General features: G+C 41.3%; 1 protein-coding gene across 2 annotated transcripts in view; it reads left to right on the plus strand.

Moving 5' to 3' along the window:
• The window catches only part of IKZF2 (IKAROS family zinc finger 2), a 109350-nt gene that overhangs the window by 78507 nt on the left and 10829 nt on the right, over positions 1 to 20014 (plus strand). For both annotated transcript variants that reach the window (XM_013952180.2, XM_013952181.2), the window contains exon 5: positions 16790 to 16927. In XM_013952180.2, coding sequence (XP_013807634.1) covers positions 16790 to 16927 — 138 coding nt within the window. The remainder of the gene's footprint in view (positions 1 to 16789; positions 16928 to 20014) is intronic.

Genomic DNA, 20014 nt, shown 5'->3' on the forward strand with positions numbered 1-20014 from the left:
CCCTAGGGAGACTATTCCACTTCCATCTGCTTTTTTATAGCTGTGATTCTCATCCTGATATTTAACCCAGACTATCCTTTCATTTGCTGCAAATTATTGCTCTTCCTAACACTGTCTTCTGTGGCTATGAATAATTCCTTTACTCACTTTACACTGTGATAGCATTTATAGTCTATAGTCATATGTCCAGCAGTGCTTCTATCCTAGAGTATCTTTATCTTTCAATCCTCTCATCTTTTTTTATTATTAATTTTGAATTTTGCTACTCTTCTTTACTGATTTGCGAAGTTGTCTAAGGTGACTTTCATGCCTTGGAAACATGGGCCAGTACAGATGTAGACCCCTTAACCTTGTGTCTGCCTCAGTTGTCTGTCAGTGAAATCAGGATAAGAGCACTTCCTAACCTTGTCATGGTGGTGAGAGGACAAGATGCACAAAAGATTGCAAGGCACATGGATGTTGCTGTAAGGAAAGTCATGTAAGTACAAAGCAGAGTATTCCAGTGCTGCTTGTGCCCTTGCTGCATAGCATTGCATATTATCTCCTTAGTTTTTACTTATCCTTTGTGCAATAGTGAAATGAGATAATTACAAAGTGGAAGGAATAATAACTTTGTATTGTTACCATAACCACTGAGGTATTATACCCTGATACCTGGATGATTATCTTACACACAATAGTAAGGTGATTATTAATAATACTAAAGGGCTTACTACTTAGCCTGCAATTTTTGCATCTTGCTTCTTTTATGAACCCTATCTATTTCATCCACCCAAAGCCTGTGTAAAGTGGATATGTGTTGTTGCCTTGTTGCTATCCTTTTTTCAGTGAATGGAAAATGAAATAGAAAAAACGCTTTGAGACACAATTTGCAAATTCAGGTACTTAAGCACCAGGATAGTTTGATTTGAACTACGTGTCTTTCTGCACCAGAACCACTATGGACAGGCTGTCAGGTGAGGGACTAATAGCTTAGATTTTTCAAGATACATAGTCTCTTTACTCTTTTAATTTTAAGCCTTCAGGTTCAGGCCTTTTCTAGCCTTGTTTTCCTTGCCATTAGGGATTGTTACACAATGCCAATATTTGTATGCTCAGAGTGGCACATAGCCATATAAAACTGGATTTTAAGTTCACAGGTGCAGCTGTAAATGCAGCAGTTGTAGCCAGCCTCGAAACAGTCTTTGGATTTGGGGTTTCTCATTGCCTTGGAGAAGCTTGAGGGACATGCTGCAGTGAGTCATGAGTCCTGCTCCAGAGGCAGCCTTCAGAGGTAGCTGCAGTTGGTTTTGCAGAATAAACATCCAAGATGGGGACTGTGAGCTTTCTCATACATTTGAGATTAGAACACAGTTTTGACTTGACAAAGCCACGTCTGAGCAAAACCAAGACTGCCTCTTGCGTGTACGCCACTTGAGCAGCAGAGTACCACAACAGCCCTGAAGCCTAAAAGAATATTTTTCTTTCCTCCAGAGAAAATTATTTTCAAGGGAAAAGTCTTTTGTATATGGCCTATGAGGAAAGGAAATCCAGCATTCAGAGCTGGACTTTGTCAGTTTGTGAGGGGATGTGTGAAGCCTTTCAGTTTAAGAAAATTTGAGCTCGGAATCAAACACTGGTTTGAGGTCATCTTTCATTGCTATCTCTGAGCTGTTTTATGGGGCAGTGTAAAATGGAGAACTGCCACTGGCACTTTTCATAGTATAGAAGTGCTTTAAGGTGTGAGAGAGGTGTTTCTGGAAGGGAGACCAAGAGAAACTAAAGAGGGAAAAAAATAACCCAGTCAACACTGTGCTGTAGCAGAGCTGAAGAAAGCCGCTACTGATGGGTTCTCCTGAGCTCTCAGCAACCTATAATTATGAATTGGCTTACAGCTCACATATTGACGGATATCACTCAAGAAGGAAAATGAGAATGTCTGGGTTTTTTTATAGTGAACCTGTGCTGAACTCTGCATGGCTCTCCTCCTATTTATAACCCTGTGTGAAGTTCAAGGAAACTTATCCTGGAGGTTTCCCATGAGCGGGAACTGTGTTTTTACCTGACTAAAGCTCTCTGGAAATTTTCCCATTTTCTGTTTGATCTAAGTGTGAACTTTCTCCACCCGCCGCCCCTCCTTCCTTTCTGGAGTAGTTAGAGAGGTTGATTACACCGAGGATTACACAAGCGATGCCAGTTGCACACATGTTTTGCATAACTGTACCGTGCTGATTTCAGACACGGTGCCCCAAGTTCCCTCCATGCTTTGCAACAGAGAGACAAGATCTCTATCTTCATTCCTGAAGTTGGAGACATGCTGTTGAGGCCCTGCCTATTGAAACTTCACAGAGAGCACCTGGTTGGGGCACTCCCCGACCACATGGTTGTCTGTATGCTGCAAAACATTCACTTTTGGAAAAGCCACTGCTTAGAGATTGTTCATTCTTTTTGTGTTGAATACGCAGGAGTGGCCGGACCTCTGCACGAAGTGCTGTGACCGGTTGGTGAGGCAGCATCACTCAGTAGGATTTTAAGTGTCAGGCAGCAAAGCTCCCCAGGATGCCTGCTGTATGTCCTGAGATTGCTCCTGTCCTGCCTCAGCCCTAGCCTTTCTGCATTTCAGTTCCTTTTGCTGGGAAATAGGTACTTTCTTTCTGCTGTCCCTTTTAAGTTCAGAGCAGAAGGCTTGATGAGCACAGTCTTCTTGCTAAGCAAATAGGACCTGGACCGCTGGGAGGTGCGTACAGCGTGTTAGTGTATCGCGGGATAGAGCTGGCCTTGCAGGTAGGCAGAGCCCAGACTATTGAAGAGCTTCAAGCTCTTCCTGGAGAATAAATCACATGTAAAGGATACACTGCTGAGGAACGGATGATGAAATTTTTATACAGAAAAGCTTTGTGGGCCATAGAATCTCTCTCACTTGGATACCCTTCATCTGCATGCATTTTTCTCGTCTCCTTGGAGACAGGGGCTTGTGTGAGAGCAGCTAGCCTTGGCTAGAAAAGGCCTGACATTTCTGGTTTGTGGGGTGAAGCTGTGCTGCCGAGTTTTCCAGCAGCCGTAAAAAGCAGATTTCTCTCATGATTTGATAAGAGCATAAGTGGTTCTGTACAAGGTTATCCAGTGAACATCTCTGCTTCGTGCCTCCCTAGGGACACCTCTCAAGTCCCTGGCCTGAAGGGGGGGGGGGGGGGTTTTGAAAGACCCTCAAGGGGAATCTAGCAATCTCCATCCCTCAGATATCAGAAACGTTTAGGAAATGTCTCCCTTCCCTTTCCTTCTTCCGAAGAGCTGAGTCAGCGGGACTGGCATGTCTGGAACTCGGTGGCACTGAGAGCAGGCAAGCTGCCAGCCGAATTACACATGGCATCCAAGGGGACACGTCACTTCTCATGCCCGCTCTCGATCCTCTTTTCTTTTTCTTTTCCCTCCCCTTTGCAATCTCCACCCTCTCCCTTTTATTTTTCCTTGCTGATCCGTGCAGATGAGTCAGAGAAACCTGCTCATCCACAACCTGTTCCTTCTTGCCAAATCCTGGAGCAGCCCTCCCAGTTTTTGTTAGGTGTCAGGAATAGGTTATGAAAACAAAACCTGATGTAGACAGAGTACCGGGTAGAGAGCACATACTGTAATGGAAATTAAATGCACAGTAAATATGCCATTTCATATGTGATCCTGATAAAGAGCGATATCTTTTGTAGGAGCCACTTTATTCTGTTTCATGTATAATATTACTTTTCTTCCTTTAAAACACCAGGATGGAATGGGGAAATGATTTAAAGCATAAGTAAGAGCACATTTAGGGAGAAATGTCATCTTAATTCCCCTGCATTTTAAAACAACAGGAGGAAGGAAATTTTCTAGTGGGAAGATAAGTTGTTCACCAAAGTGTTTTTGAACAAAATGACTGGGCTTTTGATATCAATTGTAGTTGTACAAATCCAAAGAAACTCCGTTGATATCAGTGAAATTCCTCAGAGCTTACACTACTGATGTGTTTCTAACCCTAGCAATTAAAAAATCATGAATCTGGATTCTCCAGATCGTGACACTTAAAAACGAGGAGAGTAAATGATGATAAATTGGCCTTTCTTTTTATTTGCCTTATGGTACTTATTTTGCAAGTGAGGAGGGAGAGAGAAAGCCTGCAAGCTAACTTTTCCCTTTGGTCAGCTGACTCCAGGAGCTGGAACCTGAAGGAAAGCACAGTATCATATCTGGCTTATGATAAAACCGCAACTATTTGTAACACTGTAGAATCAGATCTGCCTCAATACCCATAGCTACATTTCCACAGAGCAGCATCAAAGGATGGCTTTCTTGGCATGTTGTGTTGGAATGAAGCTGCTTGGCTTCAAAGTATGGATAATCCACCAGTAAAACTGCTTTGTTCAATTTTTATGTGCCACACAGTAAAATGTCCACATTAGCTGTGTTATGAAAAATGTATCCATTACGTGACTTCAGTAGTTTTCTGCAAAGGAGGAGTTTGTCCCAAGGGCTCGTGATGAGTCAACTTCAAGACAACTTCTCAGTTCAGGGACCCGAGAACTCTGCCTTGATCGATGTGAAGCTCGGGACAGATTTGACCTGGCCGATGTGCAGTTCCTGTCATAGGATTGTACCGTTGGCACAGAGAAGGGAAAGGACCAGTTCGTGTCAGGTGATAGGCAACTCGTAGTGAGAGACAGGCCTTGCTCGGAAAGTTCGAGCCCAAGCCAGGAAGGTGCACTGCCCAACCACATACTGCAGAGTGTGAACCTAAAATATGGACAAAAGAGGACTTGCCAAAAACATTCAGAACATCAGTGTCACAAATGGGACTGAACCCAGACTTCCAGAAACCCTGTCAACCAATTCAGGTAAAAAACTCTCCACATATCAAGAGAAAATAGTAAATGTAAGAAATAAATTGAGAAAAGAGATATTTCTCTTCTTCTAGGTATTGAGAAATGGGAAGTTTTAAACCTTTTCTCTCTCGATTCAGACTTATCAGAGAAATCACCTGTTTTGAATAGCCTGGTGGAGTTACGTTATGAATTTTTGCCAGTCTTTCATCAAGAAATGAAGTGAAATGTATTCATAGTTTCCTCTAAATTCCCTGTTTTTACAGGAAACCTTTTAAAAGTACCTCTGGGTATTTAGAGAGCTGTTTTATGTTCTCCAGCTTTTCTATCCTTACCTTCAGCCCAAGTAGTTGCTTTTCTTTCCTTCTTTTTCTTCCTTTCGGTTAAATTTCACACCCATATTTAATTTCCTTTCTTTTTTGTCTGCTTCTCTTTCAGCCTTGATACAGTTTTTGTATCTGTCCAGGGCTTGTATTGCAAAACTAATTGCACCAGAAGAGAAGCACCCTAAAAACTGAACTCTTTTCCCACTCCCTCCCTTCTGGTTCTCTCAGCTGAACAGACCTAGCAAATTCTAAGGAACTTCAAATTCTCCGGAGGTGTTGTTATTTATTGTTTGTGTTACTAAAGAACTAGGAAAGATTTTAAGGCTAACAGGAATTTGCTGAATTTTATTACTCAAGAGATTAATGTAGCCTTACTATCAAACATAGACACTTGATGTAAACGTTTTCATTAGAAAAGAAGGTGTCCAATACCCAGGACTCATTTCTCAGGGAGTTAAAGAATCCCATCCTCCTTTAAAAGATATGTTTGCTGTTAATTGCTGTTGTGCTGAGAAGCATCCTCCCCCCCAAAATGGTCCTGATTTTCCACTTGCCTCCCAAAATACTGTGAGTAACTTTGAACATAGAGCACAGAGTCAACACCACACGTGGCAGAAAGATTCCTCTTATTTGGTGACAAGCATGTTGGGGAAAGGTGGGGAAATGTTCATCCAGCCCTCATGGTGCCTGATTCATTTGCCTGATGAAGCTTGAGTAAATGCTTTGCGTGTTGGGCAGAGCTTTTGGGAGTGGTAAGCTGGCCCAGGAAGCCTTTTGCTGGAGGAAGCTTCAGCACAGGGTTTCAGACATATGCAGTGGTTAGGGCCAGTGCAGGCTGCTGGTGAAAATTCTCACACTTATTTCAAGCTCCTCTGTAACATTGGTGGCAAATATATATGTTGTCAAGCACATTAGCAGAGAGCAACAAGAACAGATAGGAAAAACACGCAAGTAAAAGGAGTCAATCAGCTATTTTTCTGCCAGACCTCATTGGACACGTATGCAAGAGATGACAAAAACACATGCCTGAACAGCAGATCTTTGAGATGAACATGATGGCGTGGGCCATACTTCTTGCTGGGCAGTGAAGGAAGTATGAACAGAAAATATAGTGTCCCAAAGGACCCCGTTAGTTTCACTGCTTGACCTGTTTTTGGAAGCAGTGCAGCTTCCCTTGATTGCTGGCCTTGATCAAAATAAGTGAAAACTCCCAACCTCACTGCTTGATAAAGGGAGAGGAGCTGTCAGTGTTATTCTTCCCATGTCACTATTATCTTCATGACAACTTATTGTTAATATTCTGTTTGCAAAACTTTGTTTCTGTCATTGACAAGAAGAGGGGAAAACTTGCTTACGTAAAAGGAAGGAGCTTGTTCTACCTTAAGGGAAGGAGCTTATTCTTCCTGGCTCCTAATTTAAAACATGAAGTTGAAAGGTGGCAGGTGCTACTAGGGATGCTTCTTTCTCATGCAGAAATGCATGGCTAAAACCGTGGAACTCATTGCCACAGGATGAAAAGAAATGAACTAGATTTAAGGGCTTGTTCAGTATTTCTATGGAGAAGGAGGCTACCTAGTGCTATAGTGTTAAATGGTATATATTCTCTCTGTCTCTGTATAGTATAAAATAACTGATAACACTGTGTTTGGCACTGCTTGCTTCAAGGAATTCATAGAGTCTATCAGCTTTATAGTCAAATGCTAAAGGACTTCAGCAAGAGGTACAAAGGGGCTGCACTTGGCATAAATATGAGCTCTAGGCAGCTGATATGAGTTGGCTTCAGGGAGTTACTTCAGTTTTATTACCTATGAAGCTGGCCTGGTGTCTCTGCCTGTTTCACCCAAGGGGGAAAAAAAAAGGAAAACAAAAGCACTCTCTCAAGGGAGTGTTTGTCCAGCAGCATTCCTGATGTGAGCGGCGGTATCCCCACCCTGCGCTGCGTGAGCAAGCTGTTCATCTCCGCTGGGAATCAGTCGCTGCAAAGTCTGACTTGCAAGTGGCGGGTGGAAGCCCCATCACCTCCTTAAATCCCTTTTTAGCTATGACACTGACTGGGAGTGGATGGGACAGGGCAGAAAAGACCAACAGGCCAAAGGCCAACCTAAACTTTTTCTTTGTTTTTCCTACTTGCTGTGTTACTGGAGCAGGGTTAAAATCAAGAGAGGCCAATGAGCGTATTTTAGAAGATTTGTTGTGTAAACCAATTAACACTCCGCCTATCAAGTTGACTTTAATATAATGTTAAAGGTCCGAAGTGGAGTGGAAAGTGCAGAGCCAGTAAATTCAGTTAAGGTTTAACCTCTCTCTTAAGCCTGTTTCCACCCACGTCCAGTTAGTGCCGAGGTATTGCAGAGAGGAGGCTCGTTTCCGGAGGGGACTGTCAAATTTCAAAAGTCACCTCTCTCTCATGTTCGCTGCGGGGCCTCTCCCCCTTTAAAAGCAAGTTACGGTAAACCTGGTTGCCTTTAAGCAATTTTGAAGCTGGTGAGGTGATAAACGCCCAGTTATTTGTGGACTTCCTGGTTTTTGTTAGTTTATCTCACCACCGAGTGCTATTTAAACAGAGTTTCTTTTTAATAGTATTTAACTGTTTTAGAGTCTCTGTAAAATTCCTGGAAACCCCACCAGGGACAGGTGTGCCTGAAAGCCTGGGAAATGGTGATATATATGGGGTGAAGAAAGCGGTCCCCATTCAGGGGGCTCACAGCATGAGCATGGGACATTTGCTTTGAGATTTTCAAAGCTGGGGGGGGGGGATTTGAGAGCTCCGTTACCATTGAAAACAAGAAAGAAATGGGTATCAGGTTCCTTTGGCCAGCTTTGAAGCTCTTTCTTTGAAGGGAAAAAAGGTAAGCCAAATGAAGTGTATGGAAAGAGCTTCTATCTGTAGCAGTATGCGTTTCTTGGGATGCAAAATCAGAGGAAGTAACCTTGATGTCAAATCAAGCTCTTAAAGATGTTTGGCACATCCCTGCACTGTCTCCTGTTTAATGGTGAAGCTGCGCTTTCCTTCCCTTCCTTTTCATACAGAGTGTCTTGAAGAGATAGGACACATGTAGGTCCCTCCACCTTCAAGACACTTTGCCCTTTGGCACCTAGAAGGTTCGGCAGCATCTTCGCCCTTCGCCCTTCTCTCCCTTTCCACTCTTTGACGTCTCCCCATCCATAGGCCTTTGCCCCTATGTTTTGCACCTACTCCCCTGGCTCTGGCCCTCAAAGCACAGAGCGGAGCGTGAGGAGCAGCAGCAGGTTTTCCCAAAGCCGGCAGGGTTCCTGCCTCTGCCCTGGTGTGCACCCGGAGTCGCGCTGAGTGCTCAGACCGGCAAAGGGAACTCTTTGTCTTCTGAGCTCCAAAGGAAGAAAACAGGGGGTGTACGAATCTTGCCTTTCTGTTTTTAAATATTTAATGGTTTCTGAGAGGCTGTGTGACAAAAGCCCTGTAAGTATCTGCATGGTTAGGGAGATTTCAATAATTATATGTACTATGCCAGTGAAACGGGAGTTTGTTTGTTTGTTTGTTAAACTTCTGGCACAAAAATGCCACCTACTTATTTATAACCCTTGTGGCAGATTGGAACATTGTTGTATCTGTGAAACTGTGCAGATCAGTTAATAAATAAACACAATCTGATGAATCAGATTAAATAGCAGAGCCAATAACCACCAGTAGCTGCAAGATAAATCATAATGAACTCCTAAAGTAATAAAAGTCTGCAGACAGAAGAGTACAAATACGGACCCTGAATCCTTAGTTGTTTTACACAAGCACTAATGTTTTTATTGATTTACAGCACATCAGATTCTGCTCTGTGCTTGTATGTAAAGAAGATGCAGAAGCTTGAAAGAATTTGTCCTAACTAGTGTATTTACATGTGTGTGTGCGTGTGTGTGTGTCTGCATGCTTGTTTTTGTGGTCCATTCTAGCCAAAATGTAGCGTGAATAAAGTCTTCAGAGTTTATATATAATCTGATGTTTAACACTGCCTGCCGCAGAAGATCAAGGGAGGGCTGAATGTCAGTAGTGCAGTATTTCACTGCTAGCTGCTTATTTTACAATACCATAAACAACTGGCAGGTAGATGCAGGTGTCAGACTGCTGTTTTGTGCCCTGGAGATATTTATAAAAAAGGCAGGCGTGTCTAGAAAACAAAGGGTGTGTAGGTGTAATGTTTTGCCATCGTTTTACTGCATACTTATGTACTACAAGTATCTCATGGCATTTCACTGCTGGCTGGCTGGGGCTACCATAATAGTATGTGTAGTTGTCAACAGAAAAAACTTATTTTTGACTGCCACTGTACAGAAAGTCACATCAAGCCATTTTTCACTTGCTGGGAGGATTACAAAATCTTGAACAGTCACATATATATCAATAGGTAATTGATAATAATCTTTACCTAGAAGTACTGGACCATGAGGTCATGAATGGAGAAAAGTTGTCTTTTTCAAGCTCAAAGTCAAGAAAGTGGTAGTTGCTTTATGGCACGTATGTAGGTTTCTCCCTTTGTAATGCTGCGGTTTGGTTTTTGAACCTGTTGAGGCTTCCAGAGTGTCTAGAAACTTCTGTAGGCACAAATCCATTTGTGTGATCTCTCCTCCACCACATAACCTGGCGCATCCCTCACCAACCCTGATACTTGGCCCAAAACATGATAATCTAAAAGTTGCTTGTAAAATGGAGACATTGGAACTCCATGAGGTCCAGAAATTGGTCTCCATCCCATTTAGAAGAGTATTGAATCTTTCAGAGGTAAAATTATGCTTTCCTCTTTACAGAAATTGAAAATCAAACAAAACATCAAGTCTTGAACAGGCCAACTGTTGGAGGGGGCAAATAGTTTGAAGAAGCAACCCATGTTGTCTTACCTAAATTCAAGTTCTTGTTATGTTTCTTCTTTCTTGCCTTCTCCACCCATCAAGCAGTAAGAGGAGGCTTCCTTCCTAGGGGTCTGCGGTTTATTAGTAAGCAGTTTTTCTTATTTGTGACCCATGTTTGAGTCCAGCGATAGAGCAGAGTACTGCACTGAGCTGCCAAGAGCTCAGACATGAAAACATACCACAGGTATTGCTGTCTCCATTTGGTCTGACAAACATTAAAAATTTAGAAAAAGTTTCATAATGTGATTAGAGGTCCGATTCTTTCTGAAAATCAGACTGCTCTAAGATGTTACAAGATGAGCACTGAAAAGTGGAGATACCTGACACTGAGTGTCATGTGTCTATGTGTTTGTGTATTTGCTCTAGCAGTCTGGAAACTTATTTTAGATGTTTGCGTGTTGTGACTTCTGCATGCAGGTTGTCTTGGACAATCCTGGATGAGCTGTGGGACTTGCTGTTATTTTTGAACTCCAGTATATACTGATTATTTTGTGTGTGCATGTAACCTCTCAGGGGGGAAAAAAAAAAATCAAAGAGCCCCCATGAATTTCAATGAACGCATTTACAGTCATTAAGCACAGCAGCGAGATACGGCATCGGAGTGGGAGGCAGTTTCCTTTGTAAGGCTACGCACTGCTCGCAGCCAGCATGGGCTCAGGTCTTACTTTAATTTTTTTGTGATTGTGATTTTGTGATTAATTTGTTCAAGGGCCTATTATTCATGTAAATATTTTTGTGCCTGAAGCTTTGGGACAGGCAGCTCCAGAAAATCAAAAGCGTGCTGTTTAATTACAGTTAGGAACCGGGGGGACGAGGTATGGCTGGTGTGCATTCACTGCTGCCTCAGCCCTCCTGCCTAAGCCCTCACCGCTTCTCACAATTGCTCCCAGGGAATTTGGAGGTGGGAAGGCCCAGAACAGTTATTACCTCCACCCTTTTGGGAGCATAGCACATTTTCTTTTTGTCCTCTTTGGTGTTAAATGTCACTAAGCTAAGGGGCATTTTTCATTTCCCTTGGCTGACTGTTTCATGGCCTAAAAGGACACCTTGCCTGCAAATTACCTAATACTCCACCTATTTCTTTTTTTTCTGATTTGATTTTCTTATTCCCACTTGATTCTCTACTCTATGCCATCCTAAATATCTCCTCCCGCTCTTTAATGTTCACTCCCATATCTAATAAAATCACAGTGTATTATTAAGTCCTTAATTTCTCGGTAGAGATACGGGCCATATTTTTCTGTGTCTACCTACTTGTGTGAGCTTCACCAAATTAGCCTCTATGCATCTTACAAAGTGCATGAATTCATTTACATGCTGTGAAGAAGGGAATTATTACCTTAATCATATGTATGAATAATTGAAGCACAGGAAATCAGAATAACTTGCCTGCAGTTGCAAAATTTGTAGTGTAACTAAGAATTGAACCCTATGCGCCCAAGTCCCAACCCCATGCCTTAATCATACTTCCTACTTCTGTATTAAAACTGATCTTAATAGGATAAGTCTCATTTAAGGCAAAGGGCTGCTTTGTGGTAGGTACCATATAACTGCAGAACATCTCCCCTGTCCCAGACAGCTTCCTATTTGAGGGAAGAAAGAAAAAAAGTAATAAATTAATATTGGTTATGATAGTGACAGACGGTGGATTCTACAGGCTCACTGGTATGGCTAAGTATCAGCCCAAAAGAACGTTTTAACTTCTTCAAACCTTCTTCAAAAAGATTTGATGGAGAATAATGAGGTTTACTCTAGCTCTGAGGGGCTAGGGGCTGAGTAGGAGTTCAAATTTTACAGAAATAAGTCATGCTCAGTATGCTATCGGGAGGACTTCCTCGCACTGAAAGCAGATACGTCAGATCGCCACTTAGCTTGGAAATCTTGGCTGGATTCCCTTCTGAGGCCCTGACAAGGCAATAATTTAAAACTAATAAAAAGTCAAAGCCCAGTGTAAAGACTCCAGTTCATTTTAATACCCTTTGAACTGGCCTCAACTACATAACACAGATGTAGTTATGCCTTTTCCTATATGAGCCAGGACTGTTAGTGGTGGAGCTGTTGCAGGGACTTGGGCCGTGGACAGATGGGAGTGAAGGAGTTCTTCTCTATGCTGCTGCAGGAAAAGAGTGTGATACCCAAAACAGGGAAACGTGGGAGTAGTTATTCATTGGGTCCAACAGTTGGGATAGTTTTGTCACTGATGGTAATGGAGCCGGGATTACCTTGGTGAAGTGTATCGTTGCTCTTGAGCCCTTCCGTGAGCCTTTCTCATGTTATATGCTTATGGCAAGGTATTACCTGGGATGCCTTGTTATTTCCCTTTGACTTACTTTATATTCTGCTATGCACTCACAGCTCTTTTGAGAACAAAATGCTGTGCAAATGCCTTACGGGCTCTTCCTCTTTCATTGACCTTTTTTTATGACTTAAAAGAAGTTTCCCTAGGCCCAAGTCTGCTTTCTGTCTTGAATATTGACCTTAGCATTACACCATCTCACCGGCTCTGCATGCAGACTTCTCAGCTATCAAAGTTCACCCACAGGACTCAAACTATTCCTCACTCAGAAACATTTTGCCTTTTATGTCCTCCGCCTCTTCCCCCTCCTCTCTGCACACCAGCATTTTAATTTCACAAGCAAACTCCATTTCTCTGTGAATTTCAACGAGTGGTTTACCTGCTTCATGGTAAAAATTCTAGTTTGAATTGAAATGTCTTTTTCACTGCGACTGTCATAATATTTTCCATTTGAAGTTGAGACTCCACTGTGGGTTTTCTGTGCCACATTGTCGTCTGTATGAATCTGAGCTTAAATGTGTGGAAATTCTGACATTTAAGTAAGAAATATAAAGTTTTTTTTTTTTTTTTAATTTTCTTCAAGTCAGCTCCTTCATAGATATGGCCGCTGGGTTTTGCCCAGTGCCCTGGTCTTTCCCAGTGCAACAACAGATACAAGATTTCTCAAGATTTGGGGCTCGTTTGCGTCCACTGTATTGTGTCATTTTTATGAAAATGAGTGCTGGTAATTTTTTTTATCTGATTACATACCCTGAAAAGGTGATACAGAAATAATTACCCTGAACCAGGGATTTCCACACTGACTTTGCTTGGGTGCTGCTACCGTTGGCAGTGGCGGTTACGTACAGCGCCAAATCTGGTGTCTCTGCACCACGTTCCTCAGTGAGGAGCGTGGTGCAAAGACATCGACCTCTTGGAAGGCAGCTTCTTAGCAAGCAGGCTGAGCCAAACTTTGAACGTCTTCATACACAGACAGTGGTAAGAGCTGCCTTAGGAGAGGGTTTAGAGAGGTTTTTGGCAGGTTATAGCGCTGTTGAGCTCTTTGCCTTCAAGTCAAAGGTGTATGCCCCAGGACCCCTTGTGCAAAGCAGCACAAGCCATAATTTTTTTGGGCAAGCTTTGACTATTAATGTTCATTCACTATACAATATTTGACCAAGGCTGAATTCTCTCTTGAGCAACAGTTGGCAGTCATGTGGTGGTTTGTTACGTGGAACAAAGTATGCTGTTGAGAAGATCTCCAGAATTGAATTCCTGATGTATTTCTACATATTTCTACTGCGTAATATGAAATATAGAAAAATCTACGCCCACTGGTAGTGTTCAAGTCCACAAATAAATAAATAAATAAATATTTTGTCATCGATTACTTTGATGAGAATATAAGGGGAAATTTGCAGCAATTTCAATGACTCAGCATTTGGCACAACAACAACAAAGAGTGTTCTGAAGTCAAGACCATAATTGCTGTCTCAGGTAGCTGCACTTTTTACCAAATGGGTTAAGAGAGTTGTTGTTGACGCAAACTGCCGCTACCAGAACCAATTTCGTTGTGGCCTTATTTGATCAAGTGCGCTGCAACCCAAGTCACAGTCATTTTGTTTAATTTTATAACATAAATAAGATTTTTACATCTATTACACATGGGTTACGAAACTTGGAAGTGATTGCATCTGTAGAGCAAGGGAAGCCTGAGGATAGGATTTTCAAATGAACCTAAGGGAATTTTATTCAATTCTACTCAACTGGAGTTTGCAAACTTCATTCTTCACAGTTATGTTTGAGCAACTTCCAGTTGTGTATTAGGCAACATGACTAACATTTGTCACATGTTGTTTATTCTCTTATCTTCTCCCTAGAGGAAGGAGTGTGTGTGCTGGAGTACTTCTTTCCTTGGGGAGTTACGTTCCTCAAATCCCATAGAATTGCATGTGGAAATCTTGTCTTTATCACTGCCTTTTATCATCTCCTGTGAACCTTGAAATTGGATGGAATTTGGGTAGCTAGCCATATTAGATATCATTGGAAAAGCTCAGCCTTGTTTTTAAATAGTTAAAAATAGAATAAATAATAATAATTTATATAATAATAATAATAATTTCTAATAAATAGAAATAATAATAGAATAATAATAATTTCTAATAAATAGAAATGGTTACAATGCAAGGAGCAATGATTTGAAGAGGTGTAATACCAACATTTCTTTTTTTGATTGAGTCGATTTATTGTACTGCAAGCTTGTAGGAAAGCTTGTTTCTCTGTGCTAAGCAATAATATACTTAATTAATAGTACCTAGCTCCTCTTCTTGAATAGCTGAAAGCAATCATCCCTTTCCCTTGCATCTTAAAATTTATCTAAATTGTTTTGTAACCTAGTATAGTCAAACTGGGTGACCTAACGCAGTCCTGCTTCAAATCTGTGAATTTAATCCCTTCAACTGCATTAGACTTTTTGATTGGACAACAAGGAAGTTAACTTCTAATAAAGGTATCAGACTAAGAGACGTTGATGCCATCTAGATGCATGATGAAACATTGTAATTGTGAAAATAAAAGTTTTTCCATTCCGGGGAGCTACCAGTACGTTTTCCTAAAGGTGCTTCTCAAATGGGATGGCTAATTTATGTTTAAGATCTGCGACTTGATCTGGAACTTATTAATATTAAGGGCAAATATTCTGGGAATGACAATGAACCTCAGTTGGCCTCAACTGAGATTATTAATAACAGTGCCAGTTATGGCAAAATATGAGCTGGTGAGCAAAATAAAATAAAGACCACAACAACTGTTCGGTCTAAGACACAGTATTTTCCTGAGGATGAACTTTATCTCCCCCAAGTAAAGAAAAATAAATCCACAGTTTGGATACTTATTAAAGCAGATTTTTTTCCCTCCCATCATAAACTTGGTTGTTTCACTGAACCACACACACAAATCTTTTGAGGACAACAGAAACTTTTTACAAGTATGTTCATTTGATCAAATCCCTTTTTTTCTTTTTTCCTCTCTGAAACAAAAAACTCTTAGAACTTTTTGACCAGCTCCAATATTAAAGGCTCAGTTTTTTCCTCTTCCATCATATAGTTGAGGTGGGGCGCACACTGTGTTAGTCCTGCAGAGACCCCAAATAATTTCCCTGACTCTGAGTCTTTCCTTTTTAGTGCTTCAGCCCCAGTGCAGGAAGCCTTCTGCCTGGCTTCTTGTTGGTTGCAGGTGACCTCCCACCAGTGGGTCCTGCGTTTTCATGCCACTCCATGCTGCAACGGGAGGGAAGTCACCCAGTGACGACAATGCATTTTGGCTACAATTAATACAACTTGGATTTCATTTAGTAAATGACGAGTGAAAAGCTGTCAATATTGGGACAAATCCAATGGAAACACATATATTATCCAACAGAGGATATTCTTAAATCCTCTGGCCGGAAACTAAAATTCTTACCTAAGATTTGCAAAACTCTGTGAGAAGTTTGACCTTCCCCATCCCTTAGACAGCTCTGAAAATCTCAGCCTGTGGTATTTTAGGAGACTCACAATGCTGACTTAATAGCTCTTTAGTTATTAGAGAATAAATGTTTGTGTTCTACGAGTTCAAATTATATTAGAAATTTTTATTAGCGTGGCTTGGCAAAATACACTGCTGGCTAGCTCTCTGGCCCCGGGTGAGGCCGTTCTTGTGGTTTCTTAATGACATGCTATGAAAGGATACACTTTATGAGAAGCTGGTGCCAGGTTTTGCATGTATTAAGGGGCATTTGCTATTTATTCATATTGCTGCTGAGTGAAACAAAAAGATTATATTGGAATTAAGTGTTGTGTTCATCTGGCTTTTCCTTGTACTCAGCCTTTTTTCACAGTATCCAGTCTCTGCCTGTTACTGGTGACAGCTCGGTTCTGGCATGTAACAAAGACTGTTACCAAAGTCTACTTTCTGTTGTCTGTTTTTTTTGAAATCTTCCCTTAGTAGTTTTGGCAAAATTGTCTCAACCCAAGACGAACTTCTCTATGCCACATAACGGATTTCCCCACTGTCTGAAGTGGAATTAGGCCACTGGGGCAGCACGCTTTTGCAAAGGCAATTCTTCATACCATGGGCAAAATGTCTCAGAAGTTTCTTTCCCACGAGACTTGGTGATACACAGTCATTGTTGGGGTGTGATTCAGCTATTTGGCTTGTTTTCCCCACTGTTGTAGTGTGTTTATTTGCTTTGCGAACAACAAGTCCGCCTCTTTTTGCCTCCGCTGAAACTGCGCGTTAGTGTGAAAAACTGATAGGGTGAAGTACCCGGCAGGTGGGAGGAGGTGTGTGTGGTGGGAAAATGGGGCTGGGAACAAGCTCTGGGACTCAAGTAACCTTTCTTAGGTGTCTTTCCATCTCCTTAGCTGTTTGTTACCAAGATGCGATTTTTGCTAGCAGCAGTGGGTTGCTGCTGATTTGACCTGAAGCTCTTCTTCTTTCCGCAGTGGGTAAGCCTCACAAGTGCAACTACTGCGGCCGGAGCTACAAGCAGCGCAGTTCGCTGGAGGAGCACAAGGAACGCTGCCACAACTATCTGCAGAATGTCAGCATGGAGGCTGCCGGGCAGGTCATGAGTCACCACGGTGGGTGGAAACCATGTCTTGAGGTCTCTTGGACTTGGAGCATCTTCTGCGGGTTTTTTCATCTATTTTTGTTTCCTTCCTTTGAGCTTTGGATCGCTTCCATTCTGTAGAACGCTTAGACTCAAATATGCAGGAGGAGAAAAGACGGGGGTAAAATCCTTCCTCTGTCCAATTTCACAGCAGGGTTTTTGCTGATTTTTGTGAAATCAGAATTTCACCTTCTTATATGTATAAATATGCAGACATGAAGGTAAAAAACAAGCAAGCAAACAAACAAAAAAAAGCAAAACCACAAGTCACCTGTAAAAAGTCACCCTAAAAAATGAACTACAGCATGTATAAAATATATGATTCCCCCCCACACACACTCCCTTCTCTGATGGTGACTGATAATTACAGGAGCTAAGGATGGTGGAGGTATTCAGAGGTATTCACTCCTTATAACAGTGAAAATGTAATACTGCATTCTATCCCCCCCAAAAAGGGGGGTGGATGTAAAAATCTTCAGAGCAGAATGGAATTCAACAGTGTTGATGAAAGTAATTATAAGAAAAAAAAAGTTTATATGCATTTACATATGTTAGTATTAATACACTAACTAACACTGCATGTGTTAATATACAGAAAGACTGAAGATTGCCAAAAAGAGCATTGAAAGAAGGAAATGTCAAATTGCATGAATTTGTTTTCTAAAATTTCTGTAGCTATTGGTATGGAAATATACTCAGCATAATGTCTCAGACTGTAGGGTTGTAGGTTTATCTGTAGCACTAAATAATAAATAGCAGTTGTCCAAAAATTGTTACAATTTCATTCAAAGTTAGTATTTCTGAAATGCTGCTGAAACTCTTCTCTTTTTTAGTAGTAGTCATTAGAAGTTTGATATTTGAAGTGTTTTTAATTTCTTATTAATCAGAAATATAAAAATTACACTATATATAAATTACATTGTGTTTTTTGCTTAAAAAATACCACATATCTAGGAATACCAAAAAACCCTGGATTATAACTAAAAGAAAAGCAAAGGGGGAAAGCCACTTTCCTCTTTGTTTCATTTTGCTTTTAATTGTTGAGTGCAGTCATAAGGCTTCATTTTGAAATTAATTCTGCAAAAGTTTTGAAAGGTCATTTCTAAAACCATAAAAAAAGCTGAAATAGAATATATTCAACACTTATAATAAGGGCTAATTTTCAGTGAAAAAATCACTGACAATTTTAAAGAGTACTTTTTCATGAAAATATTAATCCTGTTAAAGGCATTCAAAACGTATGTAATGCATATCCCAAAAATGTGCAGATACCTCTATTAAGTAATTACTATCTTTTTAGTCACCTTGGAGACTAAGATCAACCTTTAAAATCTAATGGATAGCTTTAAAGATGATGCAGTTTGTGATTAGCTACTTCTGGCCTGATGTTATGCTTGTAAAAGTGAAACGACTGGTTTCAGGGCTTTACTCTTTGCAGGTACCTGTTGTGCGCTTGGACTCTTAGGCAGAACGCTTAGTTCATAGAAGGAGTTTAACCACCTTTTCCTTTCACAACAAAATTATACAGTTTACACTCTACAAAGGTGTACCTGTCTGTTTAACCGGCTAGATGGTGATTTCGGTCAGAAATAGGGACGTAACAGTAAGGCAATTATATGTCTTTTGGGAATTAGGTCTTCAAGTGAGATTTCTCCACAGAATATAGCTGGGACATCCAGAATGTTTCCAAGATCACATTATGGAGAATCGTCACAAATTCTACTCAATTTCTAGGTTTATTATGGAGTTATTTATTAAAATTGGGTTTACCATTGTTGATACTGTACTTCTGAGGAAACGTAAAGCTTTTTCTAAGCTGCTTAATGCTATAACGCGAAGGGTAAGTCCTTGACCTTGTCTGCCCAAGGAAGCTGGAATGACTGAACTCGCACTGATTTTTTCTACCAATGGAAGTTAAACCAGTGCAAACCCCATGTGGACAGTTATTTTATTTACTGCATGACTGACTTCGGGCTTAAAATACAAAGGTTCACACAGCCTCTTCCCTTTTCTTGACAAAATTAGCTTAAAACAGCACTTTAAATTTAACTAATGCCTCTTTCTCCTCTTGGCAAATCTGCCTAAATCTCCCCTGGTGGACATTTAGGGGATGCTGGGTCCACTGTCATCATTGTGCTGTTTAGCTAGGGCATAGTGAGGAGAGGCAGTGACGGTGAGCTCCAGATCCACTTGTGAACCGGTAATAGATCTCACCTAGCATCCCCAGTACTCCGACCTAGGGGGCTAATTATGGGAGAGGCTCATGAACACCACCCGGTATGGGCCTGCAGCAACTTTCTTTCTCCTGGGAGTGTAAAAGCACGAGGGAAGAATTCACCATCGATTACACTGCCCTTTGTTTAAAGTTAGGTCTTAGTCTAACCCTGAAAAATATACTGGTTGCCTTCCCTCCCATGCTACGCTTTGAAAGGATAGCCTTGAGGATGAGCGAGCGTATTGTTAGGAGATTTTGACTGTTGGTTTCTTTCACATCACGCTGGAGTTAAGCTCTCCCGAGTCTCTTTCCCAATGCTTTTATAGTATTTTATTTTTGCCGAGTGTTTTGACGAGTGCCCAGGTGGGAGGATGAGGTTGTCCAGGCGCCTGCTCCATTTCCTAAAACGCGTAGCTTATATTGCCACAATGAGTGCCTTCAACAGAGCACTCCAGTCTGACGCCTGTTGACAATTTTGACACCACTATGCACAGGACTGCTCTTGACAGTCTTCCTGGTGTGGAGAGGAAGACACTTGAGTATGAAAATTCTTTGGAGTAGTCCCAAAATGAACTGAACTGAAATTTTATAGAACGGGTAGAAGTGGAGATTTTCTAGTATCCACCGGTGTTGTGCTTTAAGGACCTGGTGGCTGTGCTGGATCTCCACCATTTTTGCCAATGTTCTCCTATTTGTTAAAATACTTTTTGGAGAGGTGAATTGTTGCAGTCAATGGGGGGCAGCCCCGAGAGAGTTTGGATTTTTTCAAACATTGTGCTCAACCTGATCAACTCATAGGCACATTATAACCATTTACTGGGGAGTTTTCACCGGGGCCTGATG

This window comes from Apteryx mantelli, chromosome 6 (genome assembly GCF_036417845.1).
Source record: "Apteryx mantelli isolate bAptMan1 chromosome 6, bAptMan1.hap1, whole genome shotgun sequence".
NCBI classification, from domain to species: domain Eukaryota; kingdom Metazoa; phylum Chordata; class Aves; order Apterygiformes; family Apterygidae; genus Apteryx; species Apteryx mantelli.